Source organism: Ranitomeya variabilis, chromosome 4, assembly GCF_051348905.1.
Source record: "Ranitomeya variabilis isolate aRanVar5 chromosome 4, aRanVar5.hap1, whole genome shotgun sequence".
Taxonomy (NCBI): Eukaryota; Metazoa; Chordata; class Amphibia; order Anura; family Dendrobatidae; genus Ranitomeya; species Ranitomeya variabilis.
The window spans coordinates 68083433-68106226 of NC_135235.1; the positions used below are offsets into that span (position 1 = coordinate 68083433).

The 22794-nt window shown below is 44.4% G+C and overlaps 1 protein-coding gene across 2 annotated transcripts in view; it reads right to left on the reverse strand.

Moving 5' to 3' along the window:
- Nucleotides 1–22493, reverse strand: part of SUFU (SUFU negative regulator of hedgehog signaling) — a 46322-nt gene extending 23829 nt beyond the window's left edge. Inside the window, exons 1-6 of one of the 2 annotated variants that reach the window (XM_077258664.1) lie at nt 22157–22493; nt 14678–14812; nt 9951–10087; nt 5935–6077; nt 5491–5576; nt 5254–5326 (exon numbers count right to left, since the gene is read on the reverse strand). In XM_077258664.1, the coding sequence (XP_077114779.1) occupies nt 5254–5326; nt 5491–5576; nt 5935–6077; nt 9951–10087; nt 14678–14812; nt 22157–22305 (723 nt within the window). In that variant the 5' untranslated portion in view covers nt 22306–22493. The remainder of the gene's footprint in view (nt 1–5253; nt 5327–5490; nt 5577–5934; nt 6078–9950; nt 10088–14677; nt 14813–22156) is intronic. The other variant, XM_077258665.1, reaches the window with a different exon arrangement.
- Between the last annotated feature and the right edge of the window lie 301 nt (nt 22494–22794).

The window sequence follows — 22794 nt, forward strand, 5'->3', positions numbered from 1 at the left end:
CATGTATGCAGCACCACTGCGGCCAATAAATCACCAAGTGAATGATGGACATTACGTCGTCACTGGAGGACTGGCAGGGAACACTGGTGCTGCAGCGTGGCAGGGTACTGAAGTGCCATTTTATTATTTTGCTCATAGCCCATTTAAAGGGAACCTGTCACCCCCCCCAGTCGCCTCACATCCGTCACTAATGGCCTCTGCGTGCTGCCTTCTCTTCCTTCAGTAGGGTCCCCGGCGTTTGCGCTGTTATTTATTTTATTTTTTTTTCGGGCATGCGCAGTTGCACTGCCCTTCGAACTTACAGCGCAGGCGCCGGGGACGCTACTGAAGGGAGAGGAGGCCATGAGTGACGGATCTGAGGTGTCTGGATTAGTGGGAAAGACCTGCCCCCTGGAAAATTTCACAGGTATGAGGGACAAATTTCAAAAGCGATTATCGCAGCAGTGCCAGGGACCCGAACTAAAAGAGCCACCTTGTTAGAATGCAGCATTACTGCTGCACAAAGTGGCTCTTCTAGTTACAAAAGCAAGGGGGGGGGGGGGGGGGGGTAGGGGGTCAGTTGGTGACAGGTTCCCTTTAAGGAAGAAAAAAAAAAAAAAAAAAAAATCAATCCTGGACAGGTTCCTTTAACTGTAACCAGGTCTCACACATGCCAATGCATTGCCTATATTGTTCTCTAATCCAACTGTGACACAATGGGAAGGATAATGACTAGGGTAAAACATTACATTCATTGCAAATAAATAATCTAACTAGGAAATGAATAGATATGTTTCTCAATAGCCCTGGCCACTTGCATAAGATAAGCTATTGCACTTGAACACCAGCATTATGTTAATTGCTGAAAGACAGACAAGTATGTGGCTGCTAAGCAGCAGTGCACCCACCCCAGCAGCCGCTGCCCTTCCCGGTCCATTGTGCTCCAACGTTAAGGCTGTACTGAGACTAGTTAATCAGTTTTTGGCCTCTGAGGCATATCACGTTAGTAATTCACTTATTTGTACGGCCTGTTGCATTTCTTATACTTCAGATTCCTACCAAATGTCTGGTGCCCCCTCCTACCAAGTCCCTGTGCATGGGGCCCAACCGTGACAGCCATTGTCTATTGCTCATGCCAGGCCCCACCTGTGCCCTGGGAATCTGTAAACCCCTGTGAAATCATGTGCATCTTATGGGTGGTTTTATACGAGTCACCATAGCAGTACATTAACCAGACCGTTTAAGCATCTGGTTTCAATTTTTTTTTTTCCCCCCTGCAACTTTATAGGTTAAATAAAACTAGTCCGCGCCCCCTCCATTTTTTTGTAAGTGTGTGATGGATATTTCACATTAGTCAAATCCAAAGATGAAATGATTGTAGAAACCATTGTCAAGCTGCAAATTTAAAGATCTACACCACAGGAGCATTACAACATGGAGACTATCTGCAGAACGTGCATTAGATTTTTATAAACCACTAGCTGAAGAGCCCGGCGTTGCCTGGGCATAGTAAATATCTGTGGTTAGTTATAGCACCTCACTTCTCTTATTTTCCCATCACGCCTCTCATTTTCCCCATCACATCTCTCATTTTCTCCCTCACTCCTCTCATTCCCCCCCTAACACTTGTCATTTTGACCTCACATCTGTCATTTTCCGATCACTCCACTATTTTCCCTCACTCCTCTCATTTTGCACTCACACCTTTTCATTTTCACCTCACACCTCTCATTTTCACCTCAGTATATACATGTTTGTCATCTCCCTTATATATAGTATACACTTGTATGTCATCTCCTGTATATAGTATATACCTGTATGTCATCTCCCCTGTATATAGTATATACCTGTATGTCATCTCCTCCTATATATAGTATATACCTGTGTGTCATCTCACCTATATATAGTATATATCTGTGTGTCATCTCCTCCAGTATATACCTGTATGTCATCTCCTCCTATACATAGCATATACCTGTATGTCATCTCCTCCTGTATATACTTTATACCTGTAGGTAATCTGCTCCTGCATATAGTATATACCTGTATGTCATCTCCTCCTGTATATAGTATATACCTGCTGTGTGTCATCTCCCCTGTATGTAGTATGTACCTGTATGTCATCTCCTCCTCTATATAGTATATACCTGTGTGTCATCTCTCCTGTATATAGTATATATCTGTGTGTCATCTCCTCCTGTATATAGTATATATCTGTATGTCATCTCCTCCTGTATTAGACCTCGTTCACACGTTATTTGGTCAGTATTTTTACCTCAGTATTTGTAAGCTAAATTGGCAGCCTGATAAATCCCAGCCAACAGGAAGCCCTCCCCCTGGCAGTATATATTAGCTCACACATACACATAATAGACTGGTCATGTGACTGACAGCTGCCGGATTCCTATATGGTACATTTGTTGCTCTTGTAGTTTGTCTGCTTATTAATCAGATTTTTATTTTTGAAGGATAATACCAGACTTGTGTGTGTTTTAGGGCGAGTTTCGTGTGTCAAGTTGTGTGTGTTGAGTTGCATGTGGCGACATGCATGTAGCGACTTTTGTGAGATGAGTTTTGTGTGGCGACATGCGTGTAGCAACTTTTTGTGTGTCGAGTTGCATGTGACAGGTTAGTGTAGCAAGTTGTGTGCAGCAAGTTTTGCGCATGGCGAGTTTTGCGCGTGGTGAGTTTTATGTGTGGTGCCTTTTGAGTATGTGCAAGTTTTGTGTGAGGCAACTTTTGCAACTTTTGTGCATGTGGCAATTTTTTTGCGTGTGCAAGTTTTGCGTGTGGCGAGTTTTCCATGAGGTGAGTTTTGCACGTGTGGCGAGTTTTGCGCGGCGACTTTTGTGTTTCGACTTTTATGTGGCGAGGTTGGTGTATGTGTGGTGAAATGTGCGCTGAGGGTGGTATATGTGTTCGAGCACGTGGTAGTGTGTGGCGCATTTTGTGTGTGTGTTCATATCCCCGTGGTGGTGTGGTGATTATCCCATGTCGGGGCCCCACCTTAGCAACTGTACAGTATATACTTTTTGGCGCCATCGCTCTCATTCTTTAAGTCCCCCTTGTTCACATCTGGCAGCTGTTAATTTGCTTCCAACACTTTTCCTTTCATTTTTTCCCCCATTATGTAGATAGGGGCAAAATTGTTTGGTGAATTGGAAAGCGCGGGGTTAAAATGTCACCTCACAACATAGCTTTGAGGCTCTCGGGGTCCAGACGTGTGACTGTGCAAAATTTTGTGGCTGTAGCTGCGACGGTTCAGATGCCAATCCCGGACATACACACATACACACATTCAGCTTTATATATTAGATTATCCGCTCGGCTGCAAATTTTCTGTGTAAAAATCTGGATTTGGCCTAGAGGAAATATAAGAAATTTACTGCATCTCATATGTCCTCCATTATGGGAAATAAAGACATGAGACAAGAGGTTAATGGCAGCTCCTCCACCTCGGATGTGCAGCATTTCTTACTGCAGGGCTCCTTTTCCCAAGCAGCAGCCAGCGCCATTACTGCCTCACCTCAGCGTGGAACGTTGAATCGGGGTCACAGGAGGCATGGCCCCTACAAGAAGCCAGCAGCGGCAGAGGTGGGGCAATGCTGCAGGCCCTGGGTGGGAGGGCACCCCAGCAGTGCGATGCTGCGGGGCCGGTGTCGGCAATGAGGCAGAGCGAAGTGCATTGCTTTCCAGGGCTTCAGGAAGATAGCGGCCAGAGGCGGTGTATATGCACACTGCGATCTCGGCCGCGCAAGCACCGCCTGGGTAGGCCCACAGCTTCAGGAAAATGGCCACCAGGAAAGCAATGCACCCTGCTGAGCGCCGAAACTGGGCCAGCATCATCACCCGGCTTACAGAGGAAGGGACCCTGCCTCCTGTGATTCCTCTCCACCATCGCCACCCCTCACCCCCACTAGGCTACATTCGGACTATAATGCTTCCCCCCCACCCTCCATCTGCCTTCCAAATTTTGCAGGAAAGAAGTGCATCTGATAGTTCGAAAAATACGGTAGTCGTCTTTGATGTTTGAAGATCTTTACTTTAACCCCTTCACAACATTTGACGCATCTAAGAGTCATGGAAGGGAACGAGTCCCCGACCCAATAAAGTATTTACATCATGCTGTTCATGCAACTACCGTGACTTAAAGAGTAGTGATCGCATTAGGGTGTCAGCTGTTTGAAAGCAGGGAGCCGGGACTCGTCACCACAGGGGGAACTGGCCCCGTAGCTACGGTCGCTGTGATGACCTGTTCAGAAATGAACAGCCAAGCCCAGCTATTTCAGTGTTTCAGGCACTGATCATAGGCTGGTGCTAGGAGACCAGAGTCAGCAGCCACCAGCACTGATTGGTATGCTGACCCACTTCTCTAACCCAGAGGAGCCCCCCCCCCCCCCCCATTAAATATTCCTCCAAAAGCAAGTCTTCCTCATATTGCTTGTGAACCCAGGAAACTCTTTCTTCTTGTCACTGGTCATTTCTAATTATTTTGGGCATTTTCTGCCATATAGGCCCCTCCATATTAATTCAAATGTGATGTGGTCCCTAGAAAAATGGGTTTGTACATTTCGTTGTACAAATTAGAGAATCACTTGTCAACTTTTAACTCTAACTTCCTATTAAAGAAAAAATAAATAAATAATGATATGATGTCTCAAAAATTGTGGTGATATAAAGAAGACGTGGGAAATCTTACCTAAACTAATTTGTGTGACATACCTTTCCCATTGAAGAGCATAAAAACGAAAAGTTTGAAAATTGCTACATTTTTACAATTCTCACCAAACATCCAATTTTTTTCACAAATAAATGCAAGTCATATGGAAGAAATTTTACCACTATCATGAAGTGCAATATGTCAAGAGTGACAGGTCAGAATTGTAAAATTTGATCTGGTCATGAAGGTGTAAAAACAGCCTTGGAGGGTAAAGGCGTTAACTTATTATTGAACATTATTGGAATGTTCTGGTTTTCATATCAATGTTGTTAAAAGCAAATGAAGCTAAAGTTAAAAAAAAAAATCATTAAAATCACAGCAAACCTACAATGTGTGAATGAACCCGCAGTACCTACTGTCACTTTTTGGACCAATCTATGCAGTTTGGCACAGCAGGGACGCTGCCTATATATATGTATGCAGTGCAGAAATACAGCTCTTAGCAATTACAAATTAAATGACTAATTGCTACAACTAATAGATTTTTAAGCTCAGCATTTCTCAATCTTTCGATATTTCTAAAGTCATTTTTCGGTATCATCAGGTAGACATACTTGCAAATGAGGATCAATCTCAAAAATAGTCTCCCCTCTTCGCATATCAGTAATTAACCATGGTCCACCGGCACTGAAGAGAGAAATATTACAAACATTAAACATCCTAACAAAAAATAAAGTAAATAAAGAACTAATTCTTCTCTATGAATAGCTCAACAAGCTGCACAATAAGTTATATATTTGCATAGTCATCTGTTAAAAAAAAAAAAAAAAAAAAAAAAAGAAAACACTCACATTGGCACAGTGCGGAGAAGTTCCAGGATTCCTTGTCCATTCCACTGCTGGGCTGCATGTAGCTCTTCAGTGCAAACACCAACTATCTACCAGAGAAACCAAAGCACGTTATTATAGATCACATACATCATATTATGGTTGTCTCAACTGCACCAGAACAGACTCTACATATACTATTGAAAAGAAGATTTATCATACCTGATGCAAATGAACAGTGCCATAAGCAAATTCTAGGAACTGCGTATGTTGCCGTCTCCCCTTACCACCCCCCACAAAAAAAAAAAAAAAAAAAAAATTAAAAAAGGAGGGAATTCTTCTATAGAATAGTGATATATTCTTATGTAAGAATTATCATTCAAGGCTTTAGTAGCCTTTTCAGCAGTCAGATCCCCAGGAAAAGATCCCACCGCCTTTAATACTCTGAGTATTTCTATGATGGCTCACCTGTAGAAAGGACACAAAGCCAAATGGTGTCTGCACTGGGCGCATCTGAGGGTCCTCCGTTAGAAGCATGTGCTGAATTCGAGACTCACTGTTGTCCAGTGGACTGTGCCATGATACATGATCTCCACTGCAGAAGGTGTTTTCTAAAGAAACAAAAACACAATGTATCCAGTTGTCACTGAAATGTAATAAATTCCACTAATAAAAAAAAAAAAAAAACGAAGATAAAACTTTCTATATCCAGGTCATAACTGGAATATCCCTGATCATCCACCTATTTGAAGGAAATGCGTCAAGGTTTTCGCCATTTCATCTGAGAGCAGTATAATGTAGGGCTGTGATGAAACCATACCTCGCCACCCCGCCTGTCTGAGCTATTATGTCAGAAGGATCACGTATTGCGGTCTCCCCACTTTCACCAAACTGACGTTCCGCACCCCCTGGGGACACACAAGGTCACCTTGGTAGTTTTACACAGACTTCCCCAGGGACACACAAGGAGTGAGAGGATGTGGCCACACAGTCACTGACATGGCACCACACAGTCACTGACATGGCACCACACAGTCACTGACATGGCACCACACTCGCCCACAACTCAGACAGGCTGATAAGTCCCTTTCACTAGCAACAGTGAAACAGAACCAACCCTTTAATACTGCCACCATTTCCTGGTTAGATATAAGCCCGGTCCGTTAACATGATTATAACGGACCGCAAATCAGCCCCAGTAGTATGGACAGTTAGCCAAGAAATGGACGTGTAGATTCGTGGATCAGGGTAAAAGAGCAGCCCAAGGTTAAATTATATATTTAATCGCCTTAAGGGCACACTAGACAATACACGATGGCTACACATGTACAATGGTCAGATTTGCAAATACAGATAGTGGTAGGGCAAAATATACAAGCTGAATATATAGGACAGCTATCAGTAGATGAAAGTCCTGACTTCCGGGGGAGGGCATGCCACATGGGAGGCTTGTGGTCCCCTCTGTTCCTTAACTTCTCCCCACACGATATGGCATCGCAACCTCCCCACAGAAAAAGCAATAGGCCACGCTTTACATGAGCATTTAACCCCTTTGGGTCACTGCCCTCTGGGCTGAACCCAGATCCCCTACCCTTGCCTCTAGCAGGTAAAAACTCCACAACCCAAGATGTGCCATAACTCCTTAACCCCCTCCCAACATGCGCCATATGCTGCTCTGCATTCCCGCAAAAAGTAGTATATGTACGGCACCGCAATCGTGCGGGAGTCAGCTCCATGCAATGGCCAGAATCAGCGCTAGCACCGATCGCGGGCGTTTAACCCCTCTGATGCCGCTGTCAATAGTGACACTGAGGTGCTGATGGTCTCCATGGTAACCCTGGGCCGCAAGATGGCTTGACACGCCTCCTTCCCTGCCTGTCAGACGCTGCTCTGATGTCCTGCAGTGAAGAAGCATTACAGAGTATCAGATCAATGATCTGTTACTATACATTGATGTCCCATCCTGGGACAAGGTTAAAAAAAAATAAATAAAAAAAAAAAAAAAAAAAAAACCTACAAAGAAAATTATTCCAATAAATACATTTCTGTAACAAAAAAAAACCAAACACAGGTCCTGCTCATTTCAAAGGCAGTTTGCAATTTTCAGTTACCGTATATACTCGAGTATAAGCCCACCCCCCTAATTTTGCCACAAAAAACTGGGGAAACTTAATGACTCGAGTATAAGCCTAGGGTGGGAAATGCAGCAGCTACCAGTAAATTTCAAAAATAATAGATACCAATAAAAGTAAAAGTAATTGAGACATCAGTAGGTTAAGTGTTTTTGAATATCCATATTGAATCAGGAGCCCCATATAATGCTCCATACAGTTCATGATGGGCCCCATAAGATGCTCAGTAATAAAATATGCCCCACACAATGCTGCATAAAGGTTAATAATGGCCCCATAAGATGCTCCATACATTATGCCCCATAAGATGCTCCATACATTATGCCCCATAAGATGCTCCATACATTATGCCCCATAAGATGCTCCATACATTATGCCCCATATGCTGTTGCTGCGATTTAAAAAAAAAAAAAAAAATCATACTCCCCTCTCGTTGCTCAGGCCCCGGCGCTTGCGATATTCACCTCCCCCCCGTTCCACCGCTGCGCGCCGCTCTGAGTCCTCTGACTGACTGTTCAGGCAGGGGGCGAACACTAAACACGTCATCGCACCCTCTGACCTGAACAGTCAAAGCCAGAGGACCCGAAAGACGGAGCGGCGCCAGGCGGTGGAACGGGGAGAGGTGAATATCGCGCAATTCTCACCCCCGTTATACTCACCTGCTCCCGGCACGATTCCTGCTTGTCAGTGACAGATGCTCTCCGGCGCCGGCAGCTTGTTCCGGTGTTAAGCGGTCACATCGTACCGCACATTAAAGTAATGAATATGCATCCATATTCATTACTTTAATGAGCGACACCACGTGACCGCTGAACACAGGAAGAGCTGCGGGCGCCGGAGAAGCAGGAACTTGCAGAGACGCGCCAGGAGCAGGCAAGTATAATTTGACAGCTGCCGCTCCTCCTCCCCCGCCGACCCCCTGGGACGACTCGAGTATAAGCCATTAGGGGCACTTTCAGCCACAAAAAAAAATGGGCTGAAAATCTCGGCTTATACTTGAGTATATACGGTAGTTACATTTACTACTGCTTGTTTCTGGAAAACACCCACGGAGTCAAAATCATCACTACATCTGTAGATAAATTCTCAAAATGGGGGTTACCTGAGGGGGAAAAGGGAAAACAAAACAAAAACCACAACAAAATTCTACTCTTCTAGCACTTAGGGGCTCTAGGAAAATCTGCTCTCCAGGAGGCAAACAGCGCTCCGTAGCTCCAGAGTCTCGCCATCTGGCTAAGCAGTACTGTACAGTCATATATACGGTATTTCTACATTCAACAGAAATTGTGGAACAAATTTTGGTGACTTTTTTTTACCCATTTCCCAGTATGAAAATGAAAAATTCGGGGTCAACACACAATCTTGGTGGTAAAATGTAAATTATTTTTTCTTCACTGTCCAATGGTATGAATTTCTGTGACACTTGTGGAAGCACCTGTGGGATCAAGGTGCTCAATACACATCTAGATAAGTTCCCTGAGGGGTCACGCTTCCAAAATGGTGTCACTTATTGGGGGGGGTTTCCACTGTTTAGGCACGTCAGGGGCTCTCCAAACGAGCCATGGCGTCCGATAATTATGCTAGCAAATTTTACATTCAAAAAGTGAGACGGTGCTCCTTCCCTTCTAAGCCCTGTGCCCAAACAGTGGTTTTCTCCTCACACATGGAGTATCGGCAGGCTCAGGAGAAATTGCACAACAAATTGTATGGTCAATTTTCTACTGTTACCCTTGTGAAAGTAAAAAATGGGTCTAAGGGAAAATTTGTGTGAAAAAGTTAAGGTTTATTTTTTCCTTCCACATTCCATTAATTCCCGTGCAGAACCTGAAGGGATAAACTTGAATGTGGTTTTGTGCACCTTGAGGGGGGCAGTTTTTTGGGAATTTTCTGTCATATAGGCCCCTCAAAGTCACTTCAAATGTGATGTGGTCCCTAAAAAAAAACATGGTTTTGTAATATCAGCCATATCAAATAAATTTTACCACCATCATGAAGCACAATAATTCACGGAAAAACAAAAATAATAATAAAAAAAAACAAACCTCAGAATCAGTGGGATCCACTGCAGTTTTCCATAATTATTACATCAAAGTGACAGTGGGCAGAATTGGGGAAAAAAAAAAAATTGGTCTGGTCAGGAAGGTGGAAACAGGCTTCAGGGTGAGAGGGTTAAAGGCAAAAAATAAATAAGGAGGGGGGAATGTGTTACTGTGAAAGTGACCCAAAAACAGTTCTGACCTCCACAAACCTCTGGGTGCCCCCAGCACACATGTATTAGACAGTGACCACCACTAGCATTTGTATTGCACTTTTCTCAATTGACTCAAACCTCAGAGGACAACTGATATTTACCAGACTGAAAGACGTATCTTGCTAGGCCCTGCATCAACTCTGCTGGCCACGTGGGAGGCGCAGATTCCTCCTGTTCTCTTTTTAGCCTAAAGGAAAGTTCAAAGCCAAAACCACTCGATCCATCAGGTCCTGTGTATCTAGAATAAGAAAAATATAAATATTACCATCAAAAGGGATTCTTTAAAAAGGAGTTCAGACATTTAATTTTTTTTTTTTTAATATACCTTCCTTAATTCCTAAGAAGTAATTGTAATATAACGCTGGCATTCTAATCCTCTACAGCAGCATGTATATATTAAAATGCTGCACAAGTCTGTATATGGGGGCTCCGCACTCGCCATCTGTGAAATGTACCGGACACGAGTCGTGCTGCAGTTATATCATCTGCAAATTGAGAGGGGGGGGCATCTGCAAGCCCCCCTTCAGAAACCGTATCACTAGTATCCCGATACATCAGCTAAACCCCAATCACTTGTATAGGCCACCATATACTACCATAACTACGGTAAGTAACTACGGTCAGCCCTAATGTACTAAGGCGCGGAGGCCACAAGCAGTCTGCAGTTTTGCAACCAGCCGAATCCTCTCCAATCCTAGACCAGTGTCACTGCAGAAGTCACAGAATGGTATAACATGCTACAGCACATAACAATATACTCATTAATGGCATGTGCTAAGGTTAAGATGGTTTTCAGAAACTCATGCCAATGTTAGGTTTTGTCAGGGGGAGAGGTAAAGTGAATTTGTGAGGTCTCCTCCTGTGAGATTAGAGCGTGCTGTTGAATAAAAGCCATCCCCGCTCTGTTGGTGGCCCCGGCGCTGCTGATTATTGATGGTGTTAACCAGCGCAAACAAATCTCAATCTGAAACCAAATACACTGTAGGAAAAGGTTTCCATATGTCAGGCATTTCTCCAGGGGAGGTCGACCTCCCGCACTCAGATAAAGCCTTCATTTAACAGGGAGGGCTCATTGGTGTAATAGCCGACACGGCGGCCGACCTGCACCTCCTGACACCCTCAACAGAACGTCTAAACATTTACCTACAAAACGTGATCGAGGAGGTCACAGAAAGGAAGCCACACACAGACCAGCTCTTACACAGGCAAAAATGAGGTCGGGTATTTGTATCCAGTGTATAAAAATCTGGGATCTGACAAATAGATAACCAAATACAAGACAGGCCTCCTACAACACACAGTTGGCCCCTTTTACACATCCCAGCCTTGTAATCTAGGATATCTCAGTCTTTATAGGTGGCATAAAGCTTAGCCGACTTCCCTGGGTTTGAGGGCGCATGTATTTTTAAAAACTGGAGAGGAGCCCACACCACAGCCAGACATTTCTGAAGGCAACTCATCATCTTCCTGCAGAACAAAGGTTGGTACTTGTTAAAGTTAAACAAGTCCAATCCATCTTTCCATATGATGACAAAATATATATATATTACATTTATATATAATATATATATTATAATAATAATGCAGGTGAAAAAAGCATGCAGGTTATCATGACTTTTTTTTTTTTAATATAGAAATACCACGGACTGCCGCCTTTTGATGTGAAGTATGCAGTGAACAGTGAAAATTTGCACAATGGAATATGGTCTTAAAATAGGTTAATTACACCAACCATATCAGAAGAGAAAAGGACTACCAATGATTTATATGAAGACAAGAAAGGCATACAATCATATGAAGTCAGTAATGCTAAATGACGACAATCACTAATCATTTAGTCCCAGCTAGGACTGTGTATAAGGAACTAACGAGAAGCCAAATAATGCTCTCATTTTACTTGTTTTGCATTTTGACTATTGGCAGCAAGTAAAGGTTCCTGTCTGTTTTATCACATTCGCGTGAAGGAGACACTGAAGCTTTGTGTGGCAGCTGACAGCAGAGAAGTGCCAGGTTTCCTGGAGAGCCTACCATTTGTATGACCTCAAGCTGTTCACAAAGACCCCGCAGAAGACAGCAGCCCCCCACATACAGCTCCCTCCGAACTTCACACAATATACACATCCAGGCAGAGCCTCAGTTGCAGCTCCTGGGATGGCTGAATGCTAAAACCACATCTGCATGGAACCTGGAGGACACGTCACATATAGAGAACAAACAGGGAAAATACACAAAACTAAGGCATTGATAATCAGCATCAATGATACAATAGACTAGCAGGAGGTCATCTGTCTGGATAATTTTACTGCTGAAGCTAGTGTGATTGCTGCAGAGGTCCAAGTGCAAGAAATAAAAAAAATACCTGATGTGTACAAATCTGACATACCAGGACTGAGATATCATGTTGAGGCTACATGTAAGATGCCGGAGTATTGGATGCCGATCAGACGTATGTACTGTATTTTCACACTGTAATTTTTGTGCAGGAGCACGGCTGTTTCGAATTAAAAGCCCCTATGGGGTTTATACAGTTAGTAAGGCTATGTGCACACGTTGCGGATTTTGATGCGTTTCCACAGCATTTTTGGACGCGTGGAATTGCATCAAATCTGCAGTGTCGTGCACAAGCAATGTTAGTCAATGGGAAATTACGAATTGTTGTGCACATGCTGCGGAAAAAAAAAAAAAAAAACCCGCGGATTTGCAGCGTTTTATTTTCCGCAGCATGTAAATTCATTTTGCGGATCTGCAGTGTTTCTGCACCTATTGACTTCCATCGTGTCAGGGAAATCCGCAGGTTTAAAAAAAGATCTGCGGATTTGCTGCGGAGTTGGCTACAGTGACAGCTAGCCGGACGATGGGACAGTAGTAGTCCCATCATCCGGCTACTGTGTTCAAGTGCTAAAAAAAAAAAAAAAAAAATAATAAATAAACCAACAGTATACTCCCTGTTCCAATGTAGTCCATTTAATAACGAGCATCCCACGACGATCTCCCGTGGAGAGCTATGACATCGGCAGATGCGACCGCTCTCCTGAGGCACCGGTGATACAGTGACAGGAGATAATCCTCTGCACTGTATCCCTCCGCCGCTGTGAGTGCAGAGTTCATACTGTCACTTGCGGTACCGCTGCGTGGGAAAAATTCTCACGCAGCAGTGCCGTATAGTGAGGGCCCATTGAACCCTCAGTGATAACACTGCAGGAGCCATTGTCTCCTGTCAGTGTGTCACTGGAGGCCTATAGAGCAGTCACATCTCCTGATGTGACAGCTCTATAGGGGAGATCGTCATGGGACACTCGTTATTAAATGGACTGCGTCGGACCAGGGAGCATTTGTGTTGGTTTATTTATTTTTTTTGCAGGAGATCGAGGGCGTTGCATGGATTGGCAGAACAATAACGATGGCAAAACTGTTGTGTTTTATTTCATTAAAATACTTTACTCTGGCTGTCTTTATTTAACCTTTTCACAACTATAGGATTAGTAATGGATAGGTATCTTATTGACGCCTCTCCGTTACTAAGCCAGCTTGATGTCACCATACAATTTAAAGGTGGCATCAACCCCCAACTATTACCCTATATGCCACCACTACAGGGCAGTGGAAAGAGAGAGGCTAGGTGCCGGAATTTGCGCATCTTAGAGATGCACCATTTCTGGGGCGGCTGTGTGCTGGTGTTTGTAGCCGGGTTTGAGGGTGTGCAATATCTATGGCCCCTTCCTAGGCTATGAATATCAGCCCGCAGCTGTCTGCATAGCCTTTTCTAACTAATTATAGGGGGACCACACGTCGTTTTTTATTTTTTGGGAATCCCCCTATTTTAATAGCCAGTAAAGGTTAAATATACAACTACGGGCTGAGATTCATAGCCTGAGAAGATCCATCGGTATTAACCCCTTCCCAGGCTATAAACATCGGCCCCCAGTTGCTGTCTTTCCCTTGGGCACGGAAGCCTGCGCCATTTTTATTTATCTTTTTATTTATTTTTTTTTAATTAAGCAGATATTGCTTTTAAGGCTGGGGTCACACTTGCGAGAAACCCGCACGAGTCTCGCACCTCAATACTCGGCACTGACGCCAGCACTCGGGACCGGAGCATGTATTTATGCAGCTGAACGCTCCGGTCCCAAGTGCCGGCAGCAGTGCAGGGTATTGAGGTGTGAGATTTGCACGACTTTCTCGCAAGTGTGGCCCCAGCCGAATGCAGAGTGTGAGTGAGTGTCTTTATTTAACTCTTTATGTACCATTTTATTATGTTTATTACTAAACATCGGCCTTTGTATTATTTATCAACTATCTACCCCATATCTATCTACACATTATTCTTCAATGGAGTATATAAATGAAGAGGTTTGACAAATGACATCACAATTTTTTTTTGTTAAATAATAGATCTTTATTTAGCTTACAAAAACGCATACAAATCCGCATTAAAAAAAAAGTATGAAAATTTGCATCAAAAACGCGCAAATTTTTACCTGCGTTCTCTGCCAAGAGATGCACAATCTGCGCAGAAAATTCCACAGGCAAATCCGCAAAATGTGCACATACAGTAAAACAGAAGCCACCCCAGTGTTGTCAGAAGTTTTTTTTTTTTTTAAACAAACACTGATTAGCAGCGGTTAGCCATACATTTTCCTTGCAAGCATAACCCATTAATGTAATACGAGGACAGTCTGATCTGCTCTTCTCTTGCGCCCCTGCCCTGAGCCTGCCATTTTGGGAAAAGTTATCTGCTCCGAAATTGTTATACACAAGTTTTTTGGGTTTTTTTAGTACTTCTCTAGAAATGCAAGAAGAAAATCCATTAGTAACACTAGTCACTTACTCGTGTACTCTGTTATCTCCATACAAATCGCTTAGTCCAAAACTGACATAATGCCAGTGCTCAGGAACATCAAGGGTGGGATTGCCCAGATTACGATACATGCTGACATAGTCCAATGGATCAGGTCCACCCAACCTGCAAAAGTATGAAGAAAAAAAAAAAAAAGTCACTTTAATAATCTTAGTTGTAGACACAATAGCAGAAGTTTTTAAAAGTTAGTCTGGTTTCATATATCTGTGAAACACGGCCCATGCTTAGATCTCAACACCAGGCCTGACCACAGGGTCTCCTGACCGGACGGCTTTATACGCCATATATGAGGCAGATAGCTCAGTCAGGCGAAGTGGTAGCTCAGCGTTCTGATCTTACAATTTTAGGTTCCATCTTTAAGAAATGAGGCCGCCAGGATCAAAAGAACTACTTTTTAGTTGTGACATTTTAGACAAGATTTGCGTTCGTTTTTTTCTAAATTAAAAAAAAAAAATAATAATAATTTGCACAGGGAGAATGGTTCGCTGCGTAATTGTGCGTCTTTTATTAGCCAGTTTTCTGGCGAAAAGGGCTTGATGAATCCTCCCCATAGTTTCTAGTAAGGTATGAGCTGTATTTCCTGCTAGCACATGTACACAAAACTTATTTGCTGGTAGGAAATAGTTGCTGCCAGCCCTCCATAAAGGGAACCTGTCAGCAGGATTGTGTTCAGTAAGGCTACTGTCACACTAGCGTCGTGTGACGTGTGTCGCAATGCGTCGTTTTGGAAAAAAACGCATCCTGCAAAGTTGCCCACAGGATGCGTTTTTTCTCAATAGACTTGCATTAGCGGCGTATGGCCACACGTCACATCCGTTGTGCGATGGATGTGTCGTGTTTTGGCGGACCGTCGGCACAAAAAAAACGTTCCATGTAACTTTTTTTTGTGCGTCGCGTCTGCCATTTTCGACCACGCATGCGCGGCCGAAACTCCACCCCCTACTCCCCGGACCTTACAATGGGGCAGCAGATGCGTTGAAAAACTGCTTCCACTGCCCACGTCGGGCATTACTTTCACAACTCGCGTCGGCACGTCTGGCCGACGCATGGCGACGGCCCCGTACCAACGCTAGTGTGACAGTAGCATAAGACACAGTGTGAGGTTGACGCCGTTATACTGAATAAAATGATACCTTGGTTGATGAAATCTGTCTTGTGGTTGTTTAATCTTTATTTATTTTTTTAGATAGAGATTCTCATACTCTGGGGCGGCCTGTGGGGGGAGGGGGGTCATCATGTGGTGCTCTTATTAGGTATTCATGTGTGTGGGCTTCAGACAGGTCATTGACCTGCACCCTATTTTACATACTGAATAGAATATTGTGTGTGTGGGGGGGGGGGGGGGAAATAAAACTAAACATTCATCACGCAGCCAGCGCTGTAGCATGATACAATGGATAATATGCCTATATTCATTTATTAGTCATAATATTGTGAGAAGAAAAAAAAATATATATATATATATATATATATATATATATATATATATATATATATATATATATATATATAATATTTTCATCAAAATGGCACCGCTGGGGCCATTTGGATGAAAATAATTTTATTTTTCTCCCAATACTATATGACTAAATAATACATGCATGTAAGCATATTATCCATTGTATCATGCTACAGCATAAAGCACCTAACATCTACAAGAGAAAAAGTGAGCAAAAAACCCCTGCTGTAAGTAAAAAAGCAAAAGTGCATTTAAATTACCGTATACAAAGTTTTTAGTAATACTGTTTTTTTTTAATAAAAAAAAAAAATAGCACAAAAGCCATCCCACCACGTCAACGTGGTGCACAGTCCTACACACTTTGCTGGAAAGTCTGATGTGTGCAAAATTCTGGGAGTGGAAAAGCCAAATATACAAAAAACTAGACAGGAAAAGTAGATAAGTAATCATGTTGGTCTCCATAAGAACGTAGAACCAAAAGTAGTCACTTTCAGGGCTCATTCAGATGCCGGTACAAATTAGTCCGAGATCAATGTGTGGATTGGCGGCGGCTCTCCTGACCTGAGCACGATTGTTTCATACAGCTCTATGAAGCTGTCACACTCTGTTCGGAAGAGCCGCCATCAGTCCACGCATTGTGGTCTGATCTTACAGAACCTGTTGGTACGTAGCTGTGTAAGCTCCATGCTTGACTACAACATTCATTATGGAGACTGCAGGTTCTCAAACACTTGAGCCCATCAAGTTTAATTACACGTTACGCAGCAAAGCAAATACCGTATATCACATTAATCTATTGCAAGAAAGGAGCTACACAATAAGCCTTAACGACAGTTGTCACACACAAAACAAACTGTTGATTGCGCCAGACGAAGAGCTTTCAGATTGGTCGCATCTGAATGAACAGAGCAATGTAGATGCTTTTTTGCCTGGATGCAAAGATTTTGGAAGGATTTGAGAGAACCTATCAAAAAAAAATAAAAAATACGGTAAATAAATAAAAGGGACCACCAGAGTCACTTTGGTCCCGTTCCCCCTGCGCTCTCCTTTTGATCCTGTCTCTGATGCGCTGACTCTCCGTAGTACACAGCAGACGCGATGAAATAACGTCATTGCATCTGCTATTTCACACACTGATTGGTGGAGGAAGTGGCCGGGGGCCTCCTCCTCCACCAGTGAAGACAGTGAGTGTCTGGGCATGGTGCGGCCCGTGGGCCTGTTTTCTAGCCCCTTGACTGTCTCGTTCCGCAAGCTGGACTGAGACAGCCAAAGGGCCGGATGTGGCCCACGGGCCGCACTTTTCCCAGGTCTGGTTTATAGTCATACTACTAGTTGCGGCATTAAAACCATTCTGACAGGTTCCTGTTAAATATGCATGGAAGCATGGTGGCTCAGTGGTTACCAATGCAGCACTGGAGTACCGAGTTCTAGTCTCATACAAGGAGTTTGTATGTTCTCCTTGCTTGTGTGGATACACCTGGTAAAGAATTTGGATAGTGAGCCCCAATGGGGAAAGTGATGATAATGTCTGTAAGGCACTGCAGAATATGATGGCGCTATGCAAGTAAAATAATTGATCACAGCAACAGAAAGTTATTGACTGATCCTGGGTTTCTGATCACTGGCACAGCAGACATCTACTGAAATGTACTAACAGCACAATACAATCACAAGATCAGGCCTCAACTGGCTGCCACAAAAAGGCTATGTGCACACGTAAGAAAAGAGGTGCAGAATTTTCTGCACAAAATCCGCAGCTCCTGGCAGAATCCGTAGCCGCGGATTTACCGCGGTTTTTATGCGTATTTTGTGCGTTTTTTATGTGGAATTGCTGTGGATTTTCTACGGTTTTTGCCACTGCGGAATTTTAACATGGAGGGGTGCAGAAATGCTGCAGATCCGCACAAAAAAGTGACATGCACTTCTTTGAAATTCGCAGCAATTCCGCACCATGTGCACAGCTTCCCCCCCCCACCCATTAACTAACATGGTACTGTACATCACAGTGCGGATCTGCAGCGTTTCTGCACGGCAAAATCCGCTGCGGATCCACAGCAAATCCGCATCGTGTGCACATACCCAAACAGTCACTAAAATGCAGCTCCAGTCATGTCCGAATACCTTGGCACCCTTTAAATTATTCCAGAACACATAGTATTTATCCCCAAAAATTATTGCAATTACACATTTAAATTTCGTTTGTGTTTCTTGTAATAAAAAATAAATAAACAATCACATAAAACCCCAGAAATGGGCCAGACAAAATTGCTGGCACTCACAACTTAATATCTGGTTGCACAGCCTTTGGAATAAATAACTGCAATCATTCACATCCTATAACCATCAACAAGCTGCTTACACCGCTCAACTGGAATTTTGGACCATTTTTGCAGACTGCGCCAGGTCTCTCAAATTTGAAGGTGCCTTCTACCAACAGCAATTTTAAGATCGCTCCACATGTGTTCAATGGGATAATATCCAGACACATTGCTGGCCACTTCAGAAATTTCCAGCACTTTTTTTTCCCCATCCATTTCTGGGGGCATTGTCCTCACTGGAAGACCCGTGACCTAGGACACAAACCCAGCTTTATGACACTGGCCACTACATTGCGACCCAAAATCTGTTGGTAATCTTCAGATGTCATGATTTCTTGCACACAATCAAGCCACCCAGTGCCAGAGGCAGCAAATCAACCCTAAAACATCTCTGAACCTCCACCATATTTGACTGTAGGTACTGTTTTATATTCTTTGTAGGCCTCATTCAGTTTTTGGCAAACAGTATAATGATGTGCTTTACCAAAAACATCTATCCTGGTCTCATCTGTCCACTAGATGCTTTTCCAGAAGGATTTTGGCTTATTCACGTACATTTTAGCAAACTGCACTCTTGATATTTTTATGCGTTTTTCAGCAGTGGGGTCCTCCTGGGTCTCCTGCCATAGTGTTTCATTTCATTCAAATGTCAATAGGGTGTATCAGTCAGGCAAACTGAGCCTGCATGACTGCTTGAATTTCTTTGTAACTTTATTGTCGCTGCTTATTCACCATCCGGACTATCCTGCGTTGCAGTCTTTCATAAATTTTTCTCTGCCGTCCAGGAAAGGCGTTTTTTTAAATTGCGGATTACATGAGTGATTTGTTTACCCGTTTGCATTGTTTTTGTACTTTCTATGGGTGTGAAAATTTAAAGGGAACCGGTCATGTAAAATAATGCTATTAACCTGCAAATTGATAAAGAGTTCTGACACCGTGTGGCGCCTGCACTGAAAGCACCGCTGCAGAAAGGAAACCACCTTTATTCCTTCGCCAAGGCTGACTTTTGTTAGTCATAGCGGTTGTGCCGACACAATTTCCGCCACGCTCTGTGTATAGAGAGCAGCTTCTGTAACCACGCTGCTGGCCCTGACCGAAAGCTGGCCCTAATGCTGACGTTAGTAAGTGCAGGAAACGCGGTTAGTCACTGCTCTCTCGATACACAGAGTGGTGACAAACTGGAGAAGGGAGAAATAAAGTTAATTTCCTCCAGGCAGTGGTGCTCTTAATGCTGATGCTGCACGGTGTCACAACGCTATTAAAACTGCAGATTAACCCCATGGTTTCAGGTTAATAACATTATTTTACTTAACAGGTTCCCCTTTCAAATGCCGCAGATTTAAAAAAACGATGGCGTTCTCAAATTCAATCAGGGGAAGAAAAAAAAAAAAAAAAAAAAGTGAAGGTAGCATAAAGGCCCCGTCTCGCATAGCGAGATCGCTAGCGAGATCGCTGCTGAGTCACAAGTTTTGTGACGCAACAGCGACCTCAGTAGCGATCTCGCTATGTGTGACACGTACCAGCGATCAGGCCCCTGCTGTGAGATTGCTGGTCGTGTCGGAATGGCCTGGACCTTTTTTTGGTGGTTGAGGTCCCGCTGACATCGCTGAATCGGTGTGTGTGACACCGATCCAGCGATGTCTTCACTGGTAACCAGGGTAAACATCGGGTTACTAAGCGCAGGGCCGCGCTTAGTAACCCGATGTTTACCCTGGTTACCAGCGTAAATGTAAAAAAAAAAACAAACAGTACATACTCACCATCTGATGTCCGTCAGGTCCCTTGGCGTCTGCTTCCTGCTCTGACTGCCGCCGTAAAGTGAGAGCACAGCAGTGACGTCACCGCTGCGCTCTGCTCTCACTGTACGGCGGCTCAGTCAGAGCAGGAAGCGGACGGCAAGGGACCTGACGGGCAACAGATTGTGAGTATGTAGTGTTTGTTTTTTTTGGTAACCAGGGTAAACATCGGGTTACTAAGCGCGGCCCTGCGCTTAGTAACCCGATGTTTACCCTGGTTACCCGGGTGCTGCAGGGGGACTTCGGCATCGTTGAAGACAGTTTCAACGATGCCGAAGTCGTTCCCCTGATCGTTGGTCGCTGGAGAGAGCTGTCTGTGTGACAGCACCCAGCGACCACACAGCGACGCTGCAGCGATCAGCATCGTTGTCTGTATCGCTGCAGCGTCGCTGTGTGAGACGGGGCCTTAACAGTGTTTGAAATGAAAAACCCAACAGGTGGTACCTGCACCCCAGGGAGTACAGTCGGTCCTCATGTGGTGCTGTTATTGTGCAGTATACAGTCATAGCCAAATGGGGGTCTTTGATGCGATGTTAATAACCATAGTAGCTGGTACTTGACCTAAGGTTTCCATACACTTCATATGGACAAATACTGAATTTCAGAAATGTATATTTAGAGAAAATTCCTCCACTCCTGCCATCAAAGGTCCTATAAAATAATTACCTGAGGCAATCAAGACAAGTCACTGTACTCTAAAATATCTTCATAGTGGAAAGCGATATCTTAGATTTTATTTTACTTACTACTGAGTAAACTGTTGTTCCCTGTTATCAGCCATTACAGGGTGTACTTTTTGGATATAGTGTTTTCATGAAAATCCCCTGCCCCAATTATCATTACTTTATCCAGCACATCCCCAGTGCACAGAGCCTCTTGGTACATTTCTAGAGACATCTGTAGATGTTAGCGGCACAAAATAAGTGGCCAGGGGGCAGTTTGTCCCAATAATATCAATGAGAAAAAGCTCAGATTTCACCTGATGGGCTCACGGCTCTGAATAATGAGAGGTATCCTGGGGCAAAATTCTCAGATACCAAGAGGACAACCTACAGGTCGTGAGTAATGAAATGTTCACTAATGTGTTTGGTATATACAGTGAGGGTGTAAAGGTATACAGCGAGGAGACCTATAGATGAATGCGCTGAATGCTAGATCCGCCGCAGTCATTTCTTACAATAATTCCACTACATAGAGGTAAAGGACCCAAATCTGCCAATTTAAAGGGGTTGTTTACCACCGCCACCTTCCCCAACACACACACACTTTCTTCCTAACCTGGTTTCATTCACCAGATCTGTGCTGTGTCTTCCAAAAGCTCACATTAAAATTATATCATGCGACCACTGCAGTCAGTCAGCAGCCACTGATTGGCTGCAGTCTTCACCATTCCGTCATAATAAAGGACTTGAATCTCTAAATTAATGGGTAGTTGGAGACTAATTTTGAGGGGCGAATTATCAGTTGGTGGAGACAGAATACCCCCAATCTGCAATAGCAGGGCCCGAATAAGACAAAGTACTGGCCCGCTCTAATCAGCGCCCAGATATAGGGCTGTAAGAGGGGAGAGCGGACCACCCACTGCCCCCCAGCAGCCTGCTCAGGGTGGCCCCCAGATAATGGAGCTGGACCTGCTTATACCCTTGGGAATGCTCCGCAGTCACCGTCCCATCAGCTGTGACCGCACACAAGTTATAGCAGAACGCTCCATACCGGTACTACCGCCACCATCCCACCTCCATAGACCTCTATGGTCAGCAGCACCAATGACACAAGACCAGAGTGAGGCCCGGGGATCACGTGACCAGTCTCCGGGGCTCCCTGTGCGCACTACAGGTACCAGCAGCCTCAGAGCCCGCACACGGCCGGGACTCACCAGTACTTGACGATGGCGGTGACCTGCAGGGGGTTCAGCTGCTCCGGGTACAGCCTCCGGCACTCTCCATAGATAGCGTGCAGTCCCGGAGGGAAGAGAGTCGGGAAGGGCTGGGACGCGGGGCCGCCGCTAGGCCGCATCTCCTCCATCCTCTCCACTCAGCAGCGGGAAGAAACACGGACTTCTCGGACTTAACGTGACGTCAGTCTCCGGTGTGGGCGGCCCCGTCCCGCGCTGTCCCCGGTCCCGGGAGAAGTCTCCGGAGCAGCGCACACAGCTTGTTGCTGTAGAATAGTCTGTGTGGTCCTTTACTGAGCGAGCAATACCATTGGCTGCTGTGTCTGCCAATCACCAGCGTTGTTACGTCAGGCTCCGGCACTTTTCTTACGCCCCATTGGCTAGCGTCGTAGCCAATAGTGGTGCAGATCACGTGCTACGTCCCTGTCGCTGGTATGGGAGAGGACATAACGTTGGTGGAGAAAGAGTGAGGCGTAAAGTGCTGTGCAAGAGCGTCTGCGGCTGCGCAGTGTGTCCGGGAAATTCGAATGATTCACGCCTTCATTTTTGCGCACACGGGAGTCTTTTTTTGCTGCACTCTAGTTGGAGCAGAAACTGAGGAATTTGGCAATTTGTGGGAG